This window comes from Bison bison, unplaced genomic scaffold (genome assembly GCF_000754665.1).
Source record: "Bison bison bison isolate TAMUID 2011002044 unplaced genomic scaffold, Bison_UMD1.0 scf7180017862979, whole genome shotgun sequence".
NCBI lineage: Eukaryota > Metazoa > Chordata > Mammalia > Artiodactyla > Bovidae > Bison > Bison bison.
This window is the reverse complement of record NW_011493551.1, coordinates 2,520,263-2,538,386: the sequence shown is the minus strand read 5'-3', so window position 1 is coordinate 2,538,386 and position 18,124 is coordinate 2,520,263. Positions and strand designations below refer to the sequence as shown.

At 51.1% G+C, this 18,124-nt stretch overlaps 1 protein-coding gene across 2 annotated transcripts in view; it reads left to right on the top strand.

The window, feature by feature from the left end:
• The window catches only part of CRTAC1 (cartilage acidic protein 1), a 152,074-nt gene that overhangs the window by 133,096 nt on the left and 854 nt on the right, over positions 1-18,124 (top strand). For both annotated transcript variants that reach the window (XM_010833086.1, XM_010833085.1), the window contains exons 9-14: positions 44-126; positions 951-1,051; positions 1,622-1,790; positions 13,561-13,706; positions 15,016-15,058; positions 17,437-17,580. In XM_010833086.1, coding sequence (XP_010831388.1) covers positions 44-126; positions 951-1,051; positions 1,622-1,790; positions 13,561-13,706; positions 15,016-15,058; positions 17,437-17,580 — 686 coding nt within the window. The remainder of the gene's footprint in view (positions 1-43; positions 127-950; positions 1,052-1,621; positions 1,791-13,560; positions 13,707-15,015; positions 15,059-17,436; positions 17,581-18,124) is intronic.

Here is an 18,124-nt window from a genome sequence, read left to right as displayed (position 1 = left end):
CCACGTGTGGTCATCCATGAACTGCCTGTCTCCCCTCCTGCAGCGTCATCCACAGGGAGCACGGCGACCCCCTCATCGAGGAACTCAACCCTGGCGATGCCTTGGAGCCCGAGGGCCGGGGCACAGGTGAGGACATCTGAGGGCTCCAGCCTGCTCTCCCCCAGCTCAGTGCTGCCCTTAGCAGGGATGCTGCAGCAAGCCCCAGAGCCTGGCTTGTCCTGTCCCCACCCACCCTGAAGGCTGAGGTCCCTGGGGTGGGAGCGGGGAGGGGTCTGGGAGTGCCAGGCGGGAAGCAGAGGAGAGAAAGGTCCATTCTCCCAGCCCCAGGGCTGTGGGGTCACAGGCGTGGGGAGACATGGGCAGTAGAGTCTCTGCTGATGCTGTGCCGGGAGGGGAGGGAAAGGAGAGGCTGGGGGTCCTGCAGTCTGACCCCTCCTGGCATTCAGGCTGGTGGCAGAGAAAGAGCACTGGATCAGGAGGCCTAAGACCCGGCCCTGCCATTGCCATTGTCTTGGAGAAGGTGCTCCATCTTCTGGGTCTTGTTCTCCACACCCATGAAGTGGGGATAACTGCATGTGCCTTCTTCGTGTCTCTGGGTTGTAGTGAGGACGAAAAGGAGACTAGTATGTGCAAACATGTGATAGATTGATAAAAACTGTGCACATGTCTGTATTATGTATAACAGACCAGACAGAAGCCCTCATCTTCCAAATTGTTTGCACCCACACTCTCCTTGCAAAAGTCCAGGGGAAGGAAAGGGACCCCCGCCCGACTTCCACAAATTCCTATCACGAGCAGCTGTGAGAAGGAGAGCAGCTTCATGGTCCAGGCTTCATGCCCCAGTGCTGTGCTCTTTCCTTCACACTCAGGGCGTGGGCTGGCCCAGGTTAGGACCCCTTCTCCTGTTGGTCTCCTGGCCGATGGCCAGACTGAAACCTGTGCTGTTGCAGGAGGCGTGGTGACCGACTTCGATGGAGACGGGATGCTGGATCTCATCTTGTCCCACGGAGAGTCCATGGCTCAGCCGCTGTCCGTCTTCCGGGGGAATCAGGTGTGCCTGGACCTTGGGACCCACAGAACCCTGCCTGGCATGCTCCCCAGGGCCTGGGATGAACGAGAACAGAGGAGCCCGGGGTGCTTGTTTGACCAGAGTGGCAGGAAATGGACATCCCAGGGAGGAAGCAGATGAGTTCCCAGACAGTCAGTAAGCCCCCGAGAAGGGCTGCTTCTCAGAGAAGTCTTCTGCCCCTCTCCTTCCTTTGGCACATCTCCAAAAACTGTTTTCAGGAAGATCCCCCTGGAGAAGGAAACGTGACCCCACTCCAGTATCCTCGCCTGGGAAATCCCATGGACAGAGGAGCCTGGCGGGCTACAGTCCACAGAGTCGCAAAGAGACAGACACGACTGAGTGACTAAACAATAAGACACAAAATTGGCTTTCCCTGCTCTTTCCAGAGCTGCTCCCGGCAAACTTCAATCAGTCGGTCTGCCTCATTCAGCCTCCCTGCCTGGCTCCCTCCTCCTCTCTTTCCTCTGCCCCTTCTCTTCTCCCCTCTTCCTCCTCTCTGATCCTTCCATCCACCCGGCTGATGCCGAGACCTGTGTTCCTCCCCTGCTACAGGGCTTCAGCAACAACTGGCTGAGGGTGGTGCCACGAACCCGGTTTGGGGCCTTCGCCAGGGGTGCCAAGGTCGTGCTCTACACCAAGAAGAGCGGGGCACACCTGAGGATCATTGACGGGGGCTCAGGCTACCTGTGCGAGATGGAGCCCGTGGCTCACTTTGGCTTGGGTGAGTCAGGGCTCAGGGGTAAGGGGGTTTGGGGAGTGCCATGGGCTCTTGTCAGGGCAGTGGGATGCAGGGCTCTGCAGAGCCCGCTGAAATGCAGGGCTCACAGCCTGAGCATCTTTCAGGTACCACCAGCTACTGGAGGCAACCCTGCTTTGAGATGAACCTGAACTCAGAAGGGAGGTTCTTTATGGCCCACTTCTTGCTGGGGTCCCCATCCCAGTGCCTCTGAGGAAGCAGTTCACCTTGGGGTCAGAGTATTTAATTCTCCATTTGTTCAAGGCTATGGCCTTGTTCTTCAAACAATGGCTACACCAAACCTGTCCACACCAGCTACTTCTCCAGATGCCTGGGTATTGGTTCAGTAATTAAAGTGTCTCAGCAAACCCTGGGTGCCTTCTCTTAGCTAGAAGGCTCGGGAGAAGCATGGCGGTGATGCCATCCCCAAGAAGGTAAAAATAGGTTCTTGACTGGGAGAGGGGGATTGAAAAAACGTCTACTCTTTTATGTATATATATATATATGTATGTATGGGATCCCCAGGTGGCTCAGTGGTAAGGAATCTGCCTGCCAGTGCAAGAGACGCAGGAGACATGGGTTCAATCCCTGAGTCAGGAAGATCCCCTGAAGAAGGAAATGGCAACACACTCCAGTATTCTTGCCTGGAGAATCCCATGGACAGAAGAGCCTGGCGGGCTACAGTCCATGAGGTCCCAAAGAGTCAGACACAACTGAGCGACTGAGCACTCACACATTATGTATGTATAAATATGTGTAGTGTATCTGTGTGTATACACATATTAACATCAACAGATACACAGTATACCTGTGGTATTAATAAAATATCACTATACATCTATTAGCATAGCTAAAGTAACAAAAGGTACGAGGCCAAATGCTGGCAAGGATGTGGAGAAGCTGGATCTCTCATTCATTGCTGGTACATCTACTCTGGAAAATAGTTTGGCAGTTTCTTTTATGACAAAAAAAAATCTATACTGTACAACTACTATGAAAGTCGCTCAGTCTGTAAGATCCAGCAATTGCACTGCTGGGCATTTATCCCAGGTAAATGAAAACTTATGTCCACATAAAAATCTATGTATGATTGTTCATAGTAACTTTGTCTCTAATAGCCCAAACTGGAAACAGCCTCAATGTCCATCAGTGGGTTAATGGGTCAACAAACGGCCATCCATTCACACCATGGAATATTGAAACGTGAAAGTCACTCAATCGTGTCCCCATGGACTTTACAGTCCATGGAATTCTCCAGGCCAGAATACTGGAGTGGGTAGCCACTCCCTTCTCCAGGGGATCGTCCCAACCCAAGGATCGAACCCAGGTCTCCCATATTGCAGGTGGATTCTTTACCAGCTAAGCCACTAGGGAAGCTTACTCAGCAATAAAAAGGAATGAACCATTGATACATGCAGCAATTTGGATAGCTCTCATGTGTATTATGATGAGTGGCAGGGGTGGGGGGGTGAAGTCAGTCTCAGAAAGTCACATACTATTGATTCCATATATATAATATTCTCAAAGTGACAAAATTATAGAGATGGAAAATAGATCAGTAGTTGCTGGGGGTTAGAAGTGGTGAAAAGGGGAGGGGTAGGTATGACTTTAAAGGGAGAACCCCAAGGAGGCCTTCGTGTGATGGAGCAGTTCTGTGTTTTGATCGTGGTGGGAGCTGCATGATTCAACAGGTGATAAAAAACAAAGAACGGATACACACACACTGTGCCGATGTCAACTTCCTGGTTTTGATGTTGTATTATAGTTACATAAGGTATATGTAACATAAGGTATATGGGGGTTTTGATTATAGTTAGATAAGGTATATGTAACAAGGTATATGGGGGCAACTGGGTGAAAGACATACCGAACCACTTTGTACTATCTTTTACAACTTCATATGAATCAATAATTCTTTCAAAATAAAGCATTTTTAAAGAAATGCACTACGGAAGGGAATTAGAGGGGAAAAGTCATAAAAGGCCTTCTTGGGGAGGAAGCACGGTAATGGAAAAAGTGTCGAGAAACACTATGGGGTGGGGCATGGGGGCAACAGTGTCTTTACTAAAACACAACGATTAAGAAAACATTTAAGGAACTTCCCTTGGCAGTCCAGAGTTAAGAGTCCGTGCTTCCCCTGCAGGAGGTGCAGCTTCAATCCCTGGCTGAGGAACTAAGATCCCACATGCCATGTGGCATGGACAAAAATGGAAAATAAAATAAGTATTAAAAAAAAAGAAGGGAAACCATTTGAGTCAAATATACCTAGGTTCAAAATCAGATACCCTCCCCCTTATGTTAGCACCTCATGATATTAACATAAAAAGAATAGGCAATACGGTCTCAAATTAACAAACATATATGTGTATGTTAATATTATATATACATCATATGGGCATAGAAAAAAACTAAAAGAAAATGCAAAAAGTGTGAACAGTGGTTCTCCTTGAGTGGCTGGATCCGTATGGTAATTCTTTCTTGTTCTAGGTGTGGTGACATTTTACTCTTATTATTTTACATCATCCTCGTGATTACCCTTTGATGTGGGCATGATTTATCCCCATTTTACAAATGGGAAACCTGAGGATCAGAACCATTAAACATTCCCCAGTCACATAAATGGCAGAGCTGAGATTCAAATCCAGACCTAACTGGGCAGGTGATTTTTATTTTATTCCATACTTTGTCTTCAGTATTTTGGGCTTCCCTGGTGGCTCAGACGGTAAGGAATCCGCCTGCAATACAGGAGACTCAGATTCAGTTCCTGGGTCAGGAAGATCCCCTGGAGAAGGGAATGGCTACCCACTCCATATTGTTGCATGGAGAATTCCATGGACAGAGGAGCCTGGCAGGCTACAACCCATGGGGTTGTAAAGAGTTGGACACGACTGAGTGATTAACACTTCACTTTCATATTTTGTGTATGTGTGTATGTGTTTTCCAATTTTTATAGGCAGCACATAATATTTATGTCATCTGAAAAAGAAGCATAAATATTTAGGGAACCCAGGGCCTGGTTATATGAGCATTTTCTCAGGCTATTTCACCCTGGGTGGGTCAGCCCGGAGTTGGAAGTCTATCACTTTTAAGGCAGCCGTTTACTTTGCTGGCCCTGATGGTACAAGATGACTTTTATTTTATTTTTAAATATGTATCTATTTATTTATTTGGCTGCATCAGGTCTTACTTGTGGCATGCAAGATCTAGTTCACCAGCCAGGGATCAAACCTGGGCCCCCTCAGAGTCTCAGCCACCGGACCACCAGGGAAGTCCTAGGTGACTTTTAAATACATAGTCCTCTCTTACGATATAGTAGTAGTCAACGTTAATCAAGTGCTTAGTGTATGCCTGACCCTGGTCTAAATGCTTTACGAAGATACCTTATTCCACTCTCGGCACCACAGGATGAACTAAGAATCATAACCCCATTTTACAGGTCCAGAAACTGAGACTGAGGTTAAGTCACACCTCCAGAAGATAGGGAGGACTGGATTTGGCCCCCATCTCCTTGAACACCCCAGTCTGGCGTCTTAACCACTATGACTTGACTGCCGGACTCCCATAGCTGTTCTGTGCGCAGCCAGCCAGGGTCCTGCTCTGCCCCTTTCTCACTGGACATCCACGACCCCTCAGTTACCAAATGACCCAAGTGAGCCCATCCACACCACGGTGGCAGCCACGGTCTCACAGGTGGGATGTTTATCCAGACATCTGGCTTGGCTCTCAACCCACACCCCATTGTACAGATAAAGAAACTGAGGCTCACAAAGCAAATCAATGTTGAGGCCAGGACTGGGGCTGGGTTCTTCTTCCCCTCTCCCCTTGAGCTGCCTCTGCTATTTTGAGGTATGTCTTATGGGTCTTATTGGGCCTCTTCTCTGGCCAGTGTCAGTCCCTGCCAGAATGGACCTGCTTCTTCAGCTGGGAAGCCTTGGCAGGATCATTTGATGGTATCACAGCGTCCCAAGAGCCTCCATGACTCTTCCCAACTGTCTGCCTCCACAGCTCAGGGTTATGGAGGCTGCTCCTGCTTGGGACTCCCTGACAGCCCAGACTGCCAATCCTTGCTCTTCTACATCGCCATGGGGTTTGTTCTGGGTCTGAACTCTGGTTCAGACTGCTCCACAGGTCCCCTGCAGCCTCCCCTGCCAATGGATCCACTCCCAGAGAGGCGTAGAAGGAAGACTACACTTGGAGACCGACCCCAGTGGATCAGCTGTGGGCCTTGCAGTGAGAGTCTCTAAGGCCGCTCAGCAGGCAGCAGGGCCAACAGCCAGGGACACAGCGAGGGGCAGGAGGCTCCACCCCTGCAGCTTCGAGAGCCCCACATCCAGAAGGATCTTCATGGATCCAGCACAGCACAGGCCTTCCTGACTGATAGAGGGGCCAGCAGTGGGGCAGGAGGAGAGGGAACCAGTGGGAAAGCCAGATGGGAAGGAAGGATTGCGGAAAGAGAGAAGAATAAGGAGACAGAAATGGGACGCAGGGGAAACCAAGAGATGTGGCCAAGAGACAGATGAAACAAGGAAATGCTCCCTGCCCTCCAGGCTCGCAGTCCCATGAGAGAGGCCGATGGACACAGGAGCTCTGGTCGCAAGCAGATTTGGGTGCTCCATCACACTGGCCCAGAGGCTGTGAGAGGACTGAGACAGGAGAAACCCACTCTGCTCTGAGCGAGGAAGTGGGCCTTGAACTAGGTCTAGAAGGATGGTAGGAATTTGTAAGGCGTGGATGAGGGCCAAAGCGGGGCATCCGGGGGCTGTCCTGGCTTGAACAAAGGCCAGAAGTGAGAGTGTTCACGATGTCCACAGGACAGGAAGGGTCTGGTGGGAGCAGAATCTGAAAAGGGAGGCCAGGGCCAATGTTTCAGGAGCTCCCAGAGCCACGCAGAGAGGGTGAGCAGAGTGGAGGGGGTCGCTGAGCCGGGAAAGCCACAGCCAGGCTCAGCTTTCAGTGGGAGGGGCGTTGCTGGGGAGGAAGGACCAGGAGGAGGAGCCCAGGAGCCTCTCCAGGGGCACAAGACTGGCACCTAGAGCCCTGCAGGGAGAGGCGCGTTTGCAATTTTTTTAGAAAGCTTTAGTTTTGTTTTTTGTTTTTTTTTTTCTGACTGCAAGAATAATGCATATTGATTATAGAAAAATTAGAAAATATAACACCATAAAAAAAGAAAGTAAAAATAACCTACAATCTCACCGCTACGTGTGGAATATTAAGCAAAAAGGAAATGTTCTCTCTTCACCCTCCCCCAGGGTCCTGTGACCCATTTAGTTGCTGCTTACTGAGCACCTACTATGTGCCAAACACTAACCGAAGGACGATCCTTGCTATGGGTGACCTTACATTCTAGTGGAACGAGGAGTCACATGTGATACCTCATAAACATAACAACTAGGTAAATATATAAAAGGTTAGAAGACGGTAAGTGCTATGAAAAAAGAAAATGCAGAACAGGGTAAAGGAATTAGGAACGCAGAAGGGAACAAGCCGGGAGCGGTTTCAGTAGGTAGTCTGGGGCAGCCTCTTCCCAATTCCACACTTTTCGATAAGATTTTATTGCATGTAAAATACACAGGAGCACGTTTATAAATAAATATGCCTCGGAAGCTTTTTTAACGGAAATTATTAGACTCTCCCTATCATTCCCAAACTTGCTTTTTTCCCCCTCTCTCTTAACAGTAAGTATATCCTGGACATCTTTCCAAGCCTGTGCATGTCTGCTTTGTTTTCCTTTAGTGCTGCACAGTATTTTGCTGTGTGGCTGCATTCATAATTTATTTAGCAAGGCTGCTGCTGACGGACAGTAGGGCGGTCTCCGGGCCGAAGTAGTTTGTTTTGTGGTGTTTGCAGTGAGCAGGGGAAGGTCCAGAATGGGAATGCAGAAAGGGCTGTCCTGATGTCAGTAGGACTAGGAAGAAGATGTGGGGCCCCCCGAGGCTGTGCAGGAGGGCAGAGGGCTGCAGGAAGCCTCCTCCACCACCCATAATGCTCCTGCTCATCCCCTCTGACCCTGTTCCTTCCTGCCTCCAAAACCACCCCTGCCTCCTCCGGATTTTGCAGCAAAGTGTGGTGATGGGCTTGTCCATGGACACGTGTGGGTGCACACATGTGCCCCTCCGCAGCCAGCCCCCTCCCTGGGGCACTTCTCTCCCCCACATACCTGGCTAGCTCCTCTCAGCTCCTGAGCCACTGGCTGGGGAACCAGTGCTTTCCCATGCTGTGGGCCTTTGCTTGGTCAGCACTGAGCTGTGCTTAGAGGACTCAGCTTCTCAGACCCTCACGTGCATGCCTAAGGGTCCAGACTGCATCACATCACACAGTAAAACTCAGGGACCTTGCTGCGTTTCATGCTTCAAGGGGCAGGGGGTTCTCAGCGGGCCACTCTGTTGTGCATTGCAGCTTCATCCTGTAAAACCATCCCACGCACCCCTGCTCAGGGAGCCCCCTGGCCTCGTTCCACCATCCCCTACCCTGTCCTGCCCTTCCCCTGCTCCTCCCAATGCAGACGGCCAGCCAACCTCATAAACGAGCATTTCTGCTCACAGTCCCTGTTGAGTGCCCTGCTGGACTCGGGTTGCTCTGAACCCCAACATCTCAACCCCCGCATACCCACCCCATGTAGCCCACACCCACCCCGTGCAGCCCACACCCAGGCTCTCTGGTTCTGAGCTAGCAGGGAGCTAAGGCAGCTCTACCAAAGCTAATACATGAAAACAAACGCCAATAATCTCCTTTCTCCGCCAGCCTCCCACTTGGGCTCACTCCCTGGGCCAACCCACCCCAGGCTTTGTTGGCACCCCCATCCCCTACACGTACACCCCTCCTTCCTTCAGCTGATTGTTCGCAAGTGACTCAGAGCTGCCTCCCAGCCGGCTGGTGCTCTTTTAGGAAAGGAAAATTCAGTGGCCCACATAAAAACGGCTTTAATAAAGTGCAAAAATATTCCACCAACTGTATTCCCACCATCTGTTTTGCTTGTGATTCTTCTGAAAAGCGCAATTCTCTGTGCCTCTTTGGCCTTTGTCCTTTAAAAGCTGCCGGAGGCGACTCCCTGCTGCTCTTAATGGGGCCTCCTCTGCTCCCAGACATACAGGCCCGGCAGTCTGGCCAACTTAAAGTCTGTCCTTGTGTAGTGTCTGGTGGCCGGGCCCCCTGGCTTCTGCAGCTGCGGGAAGACTTGAAATTTCTGGGGCAAAGGGAACGGCCCGGCCTGGGGGCAGGAGCCTGGGTTCCAGTCCGAACTCAAACACCTGCAGTTCCCTGCACCTTGCCAAGCCTCAGTGTCTCCATCGGGGGAGTGGGTATAAATTCTCCCTCGTGGAGTAGTTGAGAGGCTTCAATCAGTCACACCTTCGAGAGTTCCAAGTCCCTCCCCATCTCCTCTCCCATCCACCCCACTTAACGCACAAGCTCACACCCTGCTTCGCCCACTCTGATCTGCTCCCTGATCTTCAACACGCATGTCCTTTTCATATCTCTATACCTCTGCCTGTTCTGTACCCTGTGCCTGGAACGTCCTTCCCTTCCCTTCCTTTCTGTGCCTCCCAAGCTCTTATTCCTCCTGCATCCTCCAACAGAATGACTTTTAACACCCGCCTCTCTCACCAAGTGGTACCCATACTATATGTGCACTTTCCCAGTTTATTTTAACATAATCACTGTGTTCATTGCCCCCACAGGGCTCAGCTCCTCCAGGATGGGTCCTAGGTCTGTCTCCTTCCTGCTGAATCCCAGCTCCCTGCATGATGCTTGGTCCATGGTGGTTTGGTCATGGGCGGGGAGGTGGGCAATAGAACAAGGGTTTCGCAGGTGCGGGCTTCAGGATCAGACATTCCCTCTCTGGGTAGCTGTGAGCAATTCCCTTCACCTGTCTGAGTCTCATCCCCTTTGACTCTAAGATGGAAATTATAAAACTAGTATTTTCTCAGGGGGCTGCTATGAGGATCCAGTGCCCTGACTAAGAATCACTGCCTGCAGTTTGGAGTGCATACCCTGTAACGTTACTGGCATCAAGGGGAAGCCCTTTGGGAACTGCAGGATGCCCCCCATGTCTAAGAGATGATGGGGATGCTGAGGGTCAAAATTGGCTGGGGCAGCGCTCACATCCAAAAGACTGTCCTTCCTGGATAGGCTAGAGCTCCCATCTTACAGATGAGGAAACTGAGGCCCCCAAATAATCAGTAACAAAAGAGTGAGTCCTACTGAGACGTGCCCTCCCCATGGCTGATTTCTATCCTAGTCCTGCCAATCCCTGGGTCTGGAGGAAGAGAGGAAGCAGGATTCAGAGGCAGGATGTAAATTTGTGATTGTCTATGAATATTCGGCAGCTCTTGAGTTATTTGCGGCACTTCTGTCAGGCTGGAAAATGTATTTGTGTAGCTGCTCTGTTGGCTTAGGCGAGAAACATTTGTTCTTCTTTGTCTCCTTTTTTTTTTTTAATAGAAAAATGTTTACTTTTTACATCTGCCACTTAGTTTGGGCGCTGAACACCCTAAACATGCCAAATCTCTTGAACCTCAAGAGACTACTTCCAAACAGAAAAAGAGTGGGCAGTTGACATCCCCAATCCTATTTTCACCCCCTTCCCCAAAATAAATTATTGTGGTAGGAGGGAACAGGGAAGGAAGGGGTTATGAGAAATGTTTTCTGGCTTAATAGAGCCAATCCCAGAACCAGCAAACCCCCAGCCTGGAAGGGGAGAACCTCCATGGGGAGAGAAGCTGCATCCTGTCTGGGGGCTCTGGGTCATGTGGGGGTCTCTGCTCAGGGGACCTCTATCTGGTGCTGCTGCCCCATTGCAGGCACAGGGGCAGGGGGCTGCTCACCTTTGACACTTCCGGAGGGTGGTGGCTGGTCCCTGCCCTTATTAATTCATGATGGCCAGAGGAGAGACTTCTCTGGAGGCCTTGGGTTGGAGGGAGCAGAAGAGAAGCAAGCCCAGGGAGGCTCAGAAAGTAGACAGTGTGGCTCTCAAGATGCACCTTTCTCTGGAAGCTCCAGACTGACGCACTGGGACTTGGGGAGAAAGCTGCAGTGGGGTCCTTCCACACCGTGCTGTCTTAGCTCCGACCCCAGGGGGACCTCAGAGGTAGAGATAGATTCCAATACTGGAATCTCTGTATTGATTCCCCTAAAGTCTAGGCATGCAGCTTCTTTCCCCATGGAGACTCACCCCTTCCAGGCCCATGGCTTACTGGTTCTGAGGTTGGCTCTATTAAACCAGAAAACATTTCTCATAACCCCCTTCTCCCCCTGCTCCCTTTTCTAAAATACAGGAACCCCGTTCATACGCAAAATATTTCACAGACCACCCTCCGCCCCCATCGCAGTGATCATTGTAGAAAATCCATTGGTGGACAGTAATGACCAAAAGCTGCTATAAATTCGATGGCACTTTTCAGTTTCCCTTGTTTTGTGACAGTCTCTATACGCATTGAGGAGAACGTGGCACGCAAATGTGGGTGACTTTATTCTCAGCCCTCGATTGATGCTTGGGGGAGTGTGCAAGTCTGTGGAGCCCCGAGCACCAAGCCCATGTCTAGGCAGCCCAGGTGGGTGTCAATGAGGGGCTGCAGCATCCCTCCCACCTGTACTGAGCGCTGCCCTCTTTCCCAGGTGACTGACTGGAGAAAGGCTTCTCCCAGCAGGTGAGGCCCAGCTCCCGCTCTTCTCACCCCAATCCATCACCATTAGCCTGACCTTGTCTCAGTGACAGGCCTGTTGCTTTAAGCAGGAAGCCGGGGCCGGCTGTGAAGACGCCTAAACACCTGATAAATCTTTCCAACCTGCTTTCTGCCAGTGATGTAACACGTTGCTTTAAGGATGTGTGCAGATGGATTCACAATGAATATTCCCTGAGTTTCACCACCATTATTTTCTGTAAACATCTCGGCTTTGTTGTTGTCGTTCAGCTGCTAAGCTGTGTCCGATTCTTTGTGACCCCATGCTGCAGCACAAGAGGGCTCCCCTGTCCTTCACTATCTCCTGGAGTTGGCTCAGATTCATGTCCATTGAATCGATGATGCTATCTATCCATCTCATCCTCTGCCACCCTCTTCTCCTACCTTCAATCTTTCCCAGCATCAGGGTCTTTTCCCAGTGAGCTGGTTCTTCATATCAGGTGGCCAAAGAATTGGAACTTCAGCTTCAGCATCAGTCCTTCCAATGAATATTCAGGGTTGATTTCCTTTAGGATTGACTGGTTTGATCTCCTTGTAGTCCAAGGGACTATCAAGAGTCTTCTCCAACACCACAATTTGAAAGCATCAATTCTTCAGTGCTCGGCATCCGCTATGGTCCAGCTGTCACATCCAGACATGACTACTGCAAAAACCATAGCTTTTACTGTGTAGACCTTTGTCTGCAGGGTGCTGTCTCTGCTTTTTAATACACTTTCTAGGTTTGTCATAGCTTTTCTTCCAAGGAGCAAGTGTCTTTTTAATGTCATGGCTGCAGTCACTGTCCGCAGTGATTTTGGAGCCCAAAAAGAGAAAAAATCTGTCACTGCTTCCATTTTTTCCCCTGCTATTTGCCATGAAGTGATGGGTCTGGATGCCGTGATCTTAGTTTTCTGAATGTTGGGTTTTAAGCCACTTTTTTCACTCTCCTCTTTTGCCCTCATCAAAAGACTCTTTAGTTCCTCTTCACTTTCTGCCATTAGAGTGACATCATCTGCATATTTGAGGTTATTGATATTTCTCCCGGCAATCTTGACTCCAGCTTGTGATTCATCCAGCCCAGCATTTCATATGAGGTACTCTGCATATAAGTTAGATAAGCAGGGTGACAATATACAGCATTGCCATATTCCTTTCCCAATTTTTAACCAGTCAGCTGTTCCATGTCCAGTTCTCACTGTTGCTTCTCAGATTGGTCTTTCTCCTGTGCCCTTTGTCACCTCAGCTTTTATATGGAGCTCAACTCAAATACCTTATCCCCAAGAACCTGTCCCTCATCACCTTGACTAGACAAGGCCCCCAGTAACTCTTACTTCCTCTTTATCTCATCACCCGATTTTTGTTTTCTTCACAGAGCTTGTCAATATCTGGCATTGTTTATCGGTTCATCTGTGTGCCTATCTATCCCCACTAGAGTAGAAGCTCCCTGAAAACAGGGACTTTCCCAGTGACGGCCCCTTGCAGACTTTAGCTATCAGTTTAGATACAAATCAATGGAATACACCCAATATTAAAAAGCAAATCAGCTGTAAAGCTGATCATTGTCCCCAGGTCTCCCAGATGCCCCACCCCCACTCTTTCTTTCCCAACATGCTAGGTAAATGGTACAGCCAAGATTTGAACCCAGGACTCCAAAGTTTACTACCAGGTTTAACCCTCTTCCCCAAAACAGCCTCCTGCCCATTGGCCTAGCCACTAGGATGTAAGTTCTAGAACTGCGCTGTCTGGTATGGTAGCCACTAGGTGAGTGGTTAAATAATTCTATTTTAAATAGAATTTAAAATCCAGTCCCTTATCACGCCAGTGCCACACCGGAGCTCAGCATACACCTATGGCTAGCCGCTACCGCAGCTGACAGATAGATAGAGAACATCACCGTTACCACGCAAGTTCTCTTGGACGGCATTGTCCTAAAGGAGCAGGATCTTGTCGGCCTTGTTCACTATTTCCCCAGCACTTAGAACAGTATTCAGATCATGTTTTTTATCAGATGAACGAATGAATGATGACACCCTTGAAGAGAATCCCTCCCCAGCCCCCACTCTCCTCTGCAGCTGATCATTTCACCTTTCTTCCCACAGGGAAGGATGAAGCCAGCAGCGTGGAGGTGACATGGCCAGATGGCAAGATGGCCAGCAGGAACGTGGCCAGCTCGGAGATGAACTCAGTGCTGGAGATTCCCTATCCCCTGGATGATGACAGACCTCAGGACCCAGCCAGCCTGGAGGTGAGCAGAGGCATCTGGACCTTAGAGCCAAACAAGCAGGCCCCTCCCACAACCCTGGGGGCTGAAGCTGGATTCCCAGGAATTGTAGACTTTGTTTCTAGAATGATGGAAATCTTCTTAGCAAAGGGCAGGCTTCGTAGTGACCCCTCCAATTGTAGTTTCCACACCACTATCACACCCACAGCTCTTCTGCTCCTCAAAGAAATCCTAGCATGTTGGAAGGGTAAGCATTTTTTTTTCACCCATTTTACAGAGAAGGTAAACTGAGACCAAGAAAGAGAACCCACCAAAACTGCACAGCCATTTGTGAGCAGAGTTAAGGACTGGCCTCAGGTCTCCTGCTTCATCTCTGATTCTTTCCAAGGCTCTGACAGCCTCTCGTTACCTCTGCAGACTCCTAGGAAGAGCTCTGGGCCCCTGTCCAGAGAGGATCACGCCATTGCAAATAATAGGAGCCACTTAAACTCATACAGACAAGGGGACTTACAGGGAGGTTCCAGGGAAGCTCACAAAACTCAAGGGACACTCGGGATGAGCTAGAGCCATGGCAGTTTGGTGGCCCCAGGAGCTCATGGACCTCTTTTTTAGTGCATTGGCTCTGTGGGGAGAGCATTATCCTGCCCCAGTAATCTTCACCAGCACCCCATCATTCGTCAGTTCCAACAGTCGACATTTTCTGTCTTGTGTAAAGTGTTCTGAGTCCCAACCACTGTCCCCAGCCACCAGGCTGCTGAGACCTCCACAGAAACCTAGCAAAGCCCCCACAGCCTGGAGTGACCAGGCTCCCCAGTCTCTGTCTCCGCCTCACTTAGATCAAATTCCAGCTGCAAAGCCTTTGAGTCACTCCTCTGGATGGGATGTCCACCTCTTGTGCAGCCCTGCCCAAGGTGGGGTGATGGCCTGGCTCACAGGCGCCCCAGCCCCAGGAGTGGGGAAGGTGCTCAGAGAAAGGGGTGTGGGGAGTGAGCTTATCCAGTCCTCTTTACACTTTGCCTTCCTGAGACCCAAGTTGTCTCAGGTGATGCCATAGGAGAGACAGACTCTGTTGGGGGTCACGGGGCAGGCCTGTGGATCCCACATGAGGGAAATGAGCAGGAGTTTGTACAGGCTCTGTTCTTGGCCTTCCCCCTGAGTCTCCTCTGATCAGTGCAAAGGAATCCTGGCAGGAGGGGCTCTCCCTGATTCAGAGCTGCGAGCAGTCCTTTATTGTGGGGTCAGGGTGACAGCTGCTCTGTGGCTGTGACTGGGAGGGGACCTAAGATGGGATCTTCTCAACTCACTAGTGTCTCTGCTTCTGCCCATCTTGCAGTGCGGCCAAGGATTCTCCCAGCAGGAAAATGGCCATTGTGCGGGTAAGTTGCCTGCAGGTACCAGAGGACAAGGCAGAGGCCATTGGGGAGGGTCAGCCTGGGACTTGGAAGACTCAGGTTGCAGACAAGGGGTGGTGGGAGCGGTGAGAAGGGGAATGTGTTGTTTGTCCCTGGGGCTCCTGATGCCAAGACAACCGCCAGGTAACTCGGCAAGGTGGGAGTGATGGTAGCAACCTGCAGGCTGAATCACTACAGCTCTGGGAATTGGCAGCACTTCCCTGCTGTGAATACAGAGAGAACAATCACCGGGAGGAGACACACTGCCTAGACAGAGCGCACAGGGAGGCCTCGCTCCTGGAAGCCATGGTGGGTGGGCATGCACCCTGCATCCAGCACAGCAGCCAGCAAAGGGGCTGGCAGGCAAGAGTGGGCATGGCTAGCCAGGGGGCATTGGAGCAAACTAGGATGTGGCATGTTGTCACAGCTCAGAAGGGAGATTGCAGCCTTTTGCAGTACTGGGGGGCAGGTAACTGCAGCACAGCCAGGCTCTGTGAGGATCCAGGGACCTCCTAAGACCTCTCAAAGGCCTGGAACGGGCAAGGTAGCCAAGAGGCTCAGCACCGAGACTTTCAACCCCATGTCTTCCATCCTAAGGACCAGCAGGGGGTCTGACCAAGGACTCCACCTGCCCTTACATGCTCAGGCAGCATTCTTCCCAAGTCCCCTCTGCAGCCATTCATCAGCCCCAGGTGAATGGTTTGCTATTGAGATGCCAGAGTGAATGAGATAATCCCTGCCCTCTTGGAGCTTAGACCCAGTGGGAGGGGTGCACAGAGAAACAGATTGACCACACAACCTGGGCAAGGCTTGTGGGGGGGTGGGTGCTATGGGAGCACAAAGGTGGGGGTGGTGCTAAGCCAGTCTAGTGAGGGTCCAAGAAAGTGCCCCAGAGATAGTTTAGGTCTGAGCTGAGACCTGAGGGGTGATGAGGAGTCCACCAGACAGTAGGGAGAAAGTGTTCCAATGGAGGGCGCTGCCTGGGCAAAGGACCACAGGTCAGAAGTGGAGAGGATGGCTGAAAGGGTGGCTTGAGGAAGAAATTAGTTCCCTCCGCTCCTCATGTCCCCACCATGGCCACTCTAACAGATGATGCCCAGACCCAGAAATTCCAGCATCTCCCCCATGTGCTGGGAAGATTCCATGACCTCCACAGTGCAGCCGCCTCTTCATTTCATCACCCAGTAGACATTTGGGTGCCTCCTGCACAGCACCCTACGTGGGGAGCTGGGGGTGCAGGTCAGGCACCTTCCCTGGAAGGGTGTTCATTCTAGTCGGGCAGACTGACCACAAACCACGTGGCCCAAGAGCTGGATGAGATGAGTTAAGAACCCTTTAAGCAAGGTGCTCTCTGAAGACTCTTCTAGAAGATGTGGGCAGGAAGAGGACCTTTGAGCTGAGACCTAAAGGACAGGAAGGGTCCAGCCATAGAAAGAGCAGAGAGAGGAGCTTGCCCAGCAGAGGGGAGAGTGGGAGCAAAGACCATGCAGCAGGAGAAAGGCTTATTGTGTCAAATGGACAAGAACGAGGCCAGAGTGCTGGGAGAGGATGAACAAGCCGGATGCCACAACAGGGAGGATCTTGAGTCCCCAGAAGGGAGTCTGGACTTTGTTCTCAGGGCCCTTTGCAGTTAAGCAAGAGCATGTCATGGTATGGTTCATATTTTCAGCAATCACCTGGCTGCTGAATTGCAGATAGGATTGGAGGAAGCAGGGAAGCCAGGAGGCCTGGGGAGTGGATGGAGGTGTGGTGGCAGGACAGGGGAAGGGGAGAATGCAGCAGCAGAAATCCAAGTAAGAGCTGCTGGTGGCTGGGGACAGGCTGGTGGCAGAGGAGTGAGAGGAAGGTGGTCAGAACAGAGAGGTACAATGGGGCAGAATTGACAGGATCTGTTGTTAAATCACCTGCAAATTAAGGAAACTGGAAGAATCAGGAATCTCTCCAATGTCTGCTTAAGCAGCCAAGAGGCTGATGGTGGCCTTGATTGAGCTGGGGAGGATGGGAACAGGGGACAAAAGAGGCTTGAAGGCCGGGGGATCTAGAGTTCCATTTCAACCCAGTAAGTCTGAGATGCATGGTAGAATTCATGAGTCTGGAGCCTCAGGAAGAGGTCATGGCTTGAGATAGGAGGCCTGGAATCATCCATATGTGAAGGGACCACCTAGAGAAACTTGGGAGATAGAAAAGAAGACCCAGGAAAGCATGAGTGCCCTCAAGGTGTAAAGGTCAAGTATAGGAGGAGCCAGCCAAGAAGACTGAGCAAGCTGAGGCCCAGGAAGAAGGGCCATGCCCAAGGTCATGGCGGGAGTGGGGAAGCAGAGCCAGAGCAAGTCCCCCAGTGAGTGGCTCCCCTTGCCTTTCAGATACCAACGAATGCATCCAGTTCCCGTTCGTGTGCCCTCGAGACAAGCCCGTGTGTGTCAACACGTACGGAAGCTACAGGTGCCGGACCAACAAGAGATGCAGTCGGGGCTATGAACCCAACGAGGATGGCACAGCCTGTGTGGGTGAGTGGGGCCCTGGCCACCGTCCAGTAGCAAAGGGAACTTGCCATCCACTGGGGAGCTCTATGCTATGCTATGCTAAGTCACTTCAGTCGTGTCCGACTCTGTATGACCCCATAGACGGCAGCCCACCAGGCTCCCCCATCCCTGGGATTCTCCAGGCAAGAACACTGCAGTGGGCTGCCATTTCCTTCTCCAATGCATGAAAGTCTGAGAGGCCCCAGATTGAGGTTCTCAGCCCCTGCCTTCTCCTCGCTGGAGGACATCTCCCTAGACCCTTGTGGGGTCTCCAAGGAAGACCATGGCAGGCTTGGAGAAGCCCCACCACTACTGCCGTCAAGTGAAGGGCCCCTGGGGTGCTGTGTCCTGGCCAGAAGCCATTGCTCTTCCTGTTGCTCCCTTTCCTGAAACTAATGTTCCAACCTTAGGGTCAGCCCACGTTTTCTTACCTGGGGATATAGACTAGCTCCTGCTCACCTTTGTCTGAATTTCTGAACTGGTGTTTGTCTTCTTCCTCCCAAATGCTTTCCCCCACCCCAACCCCACC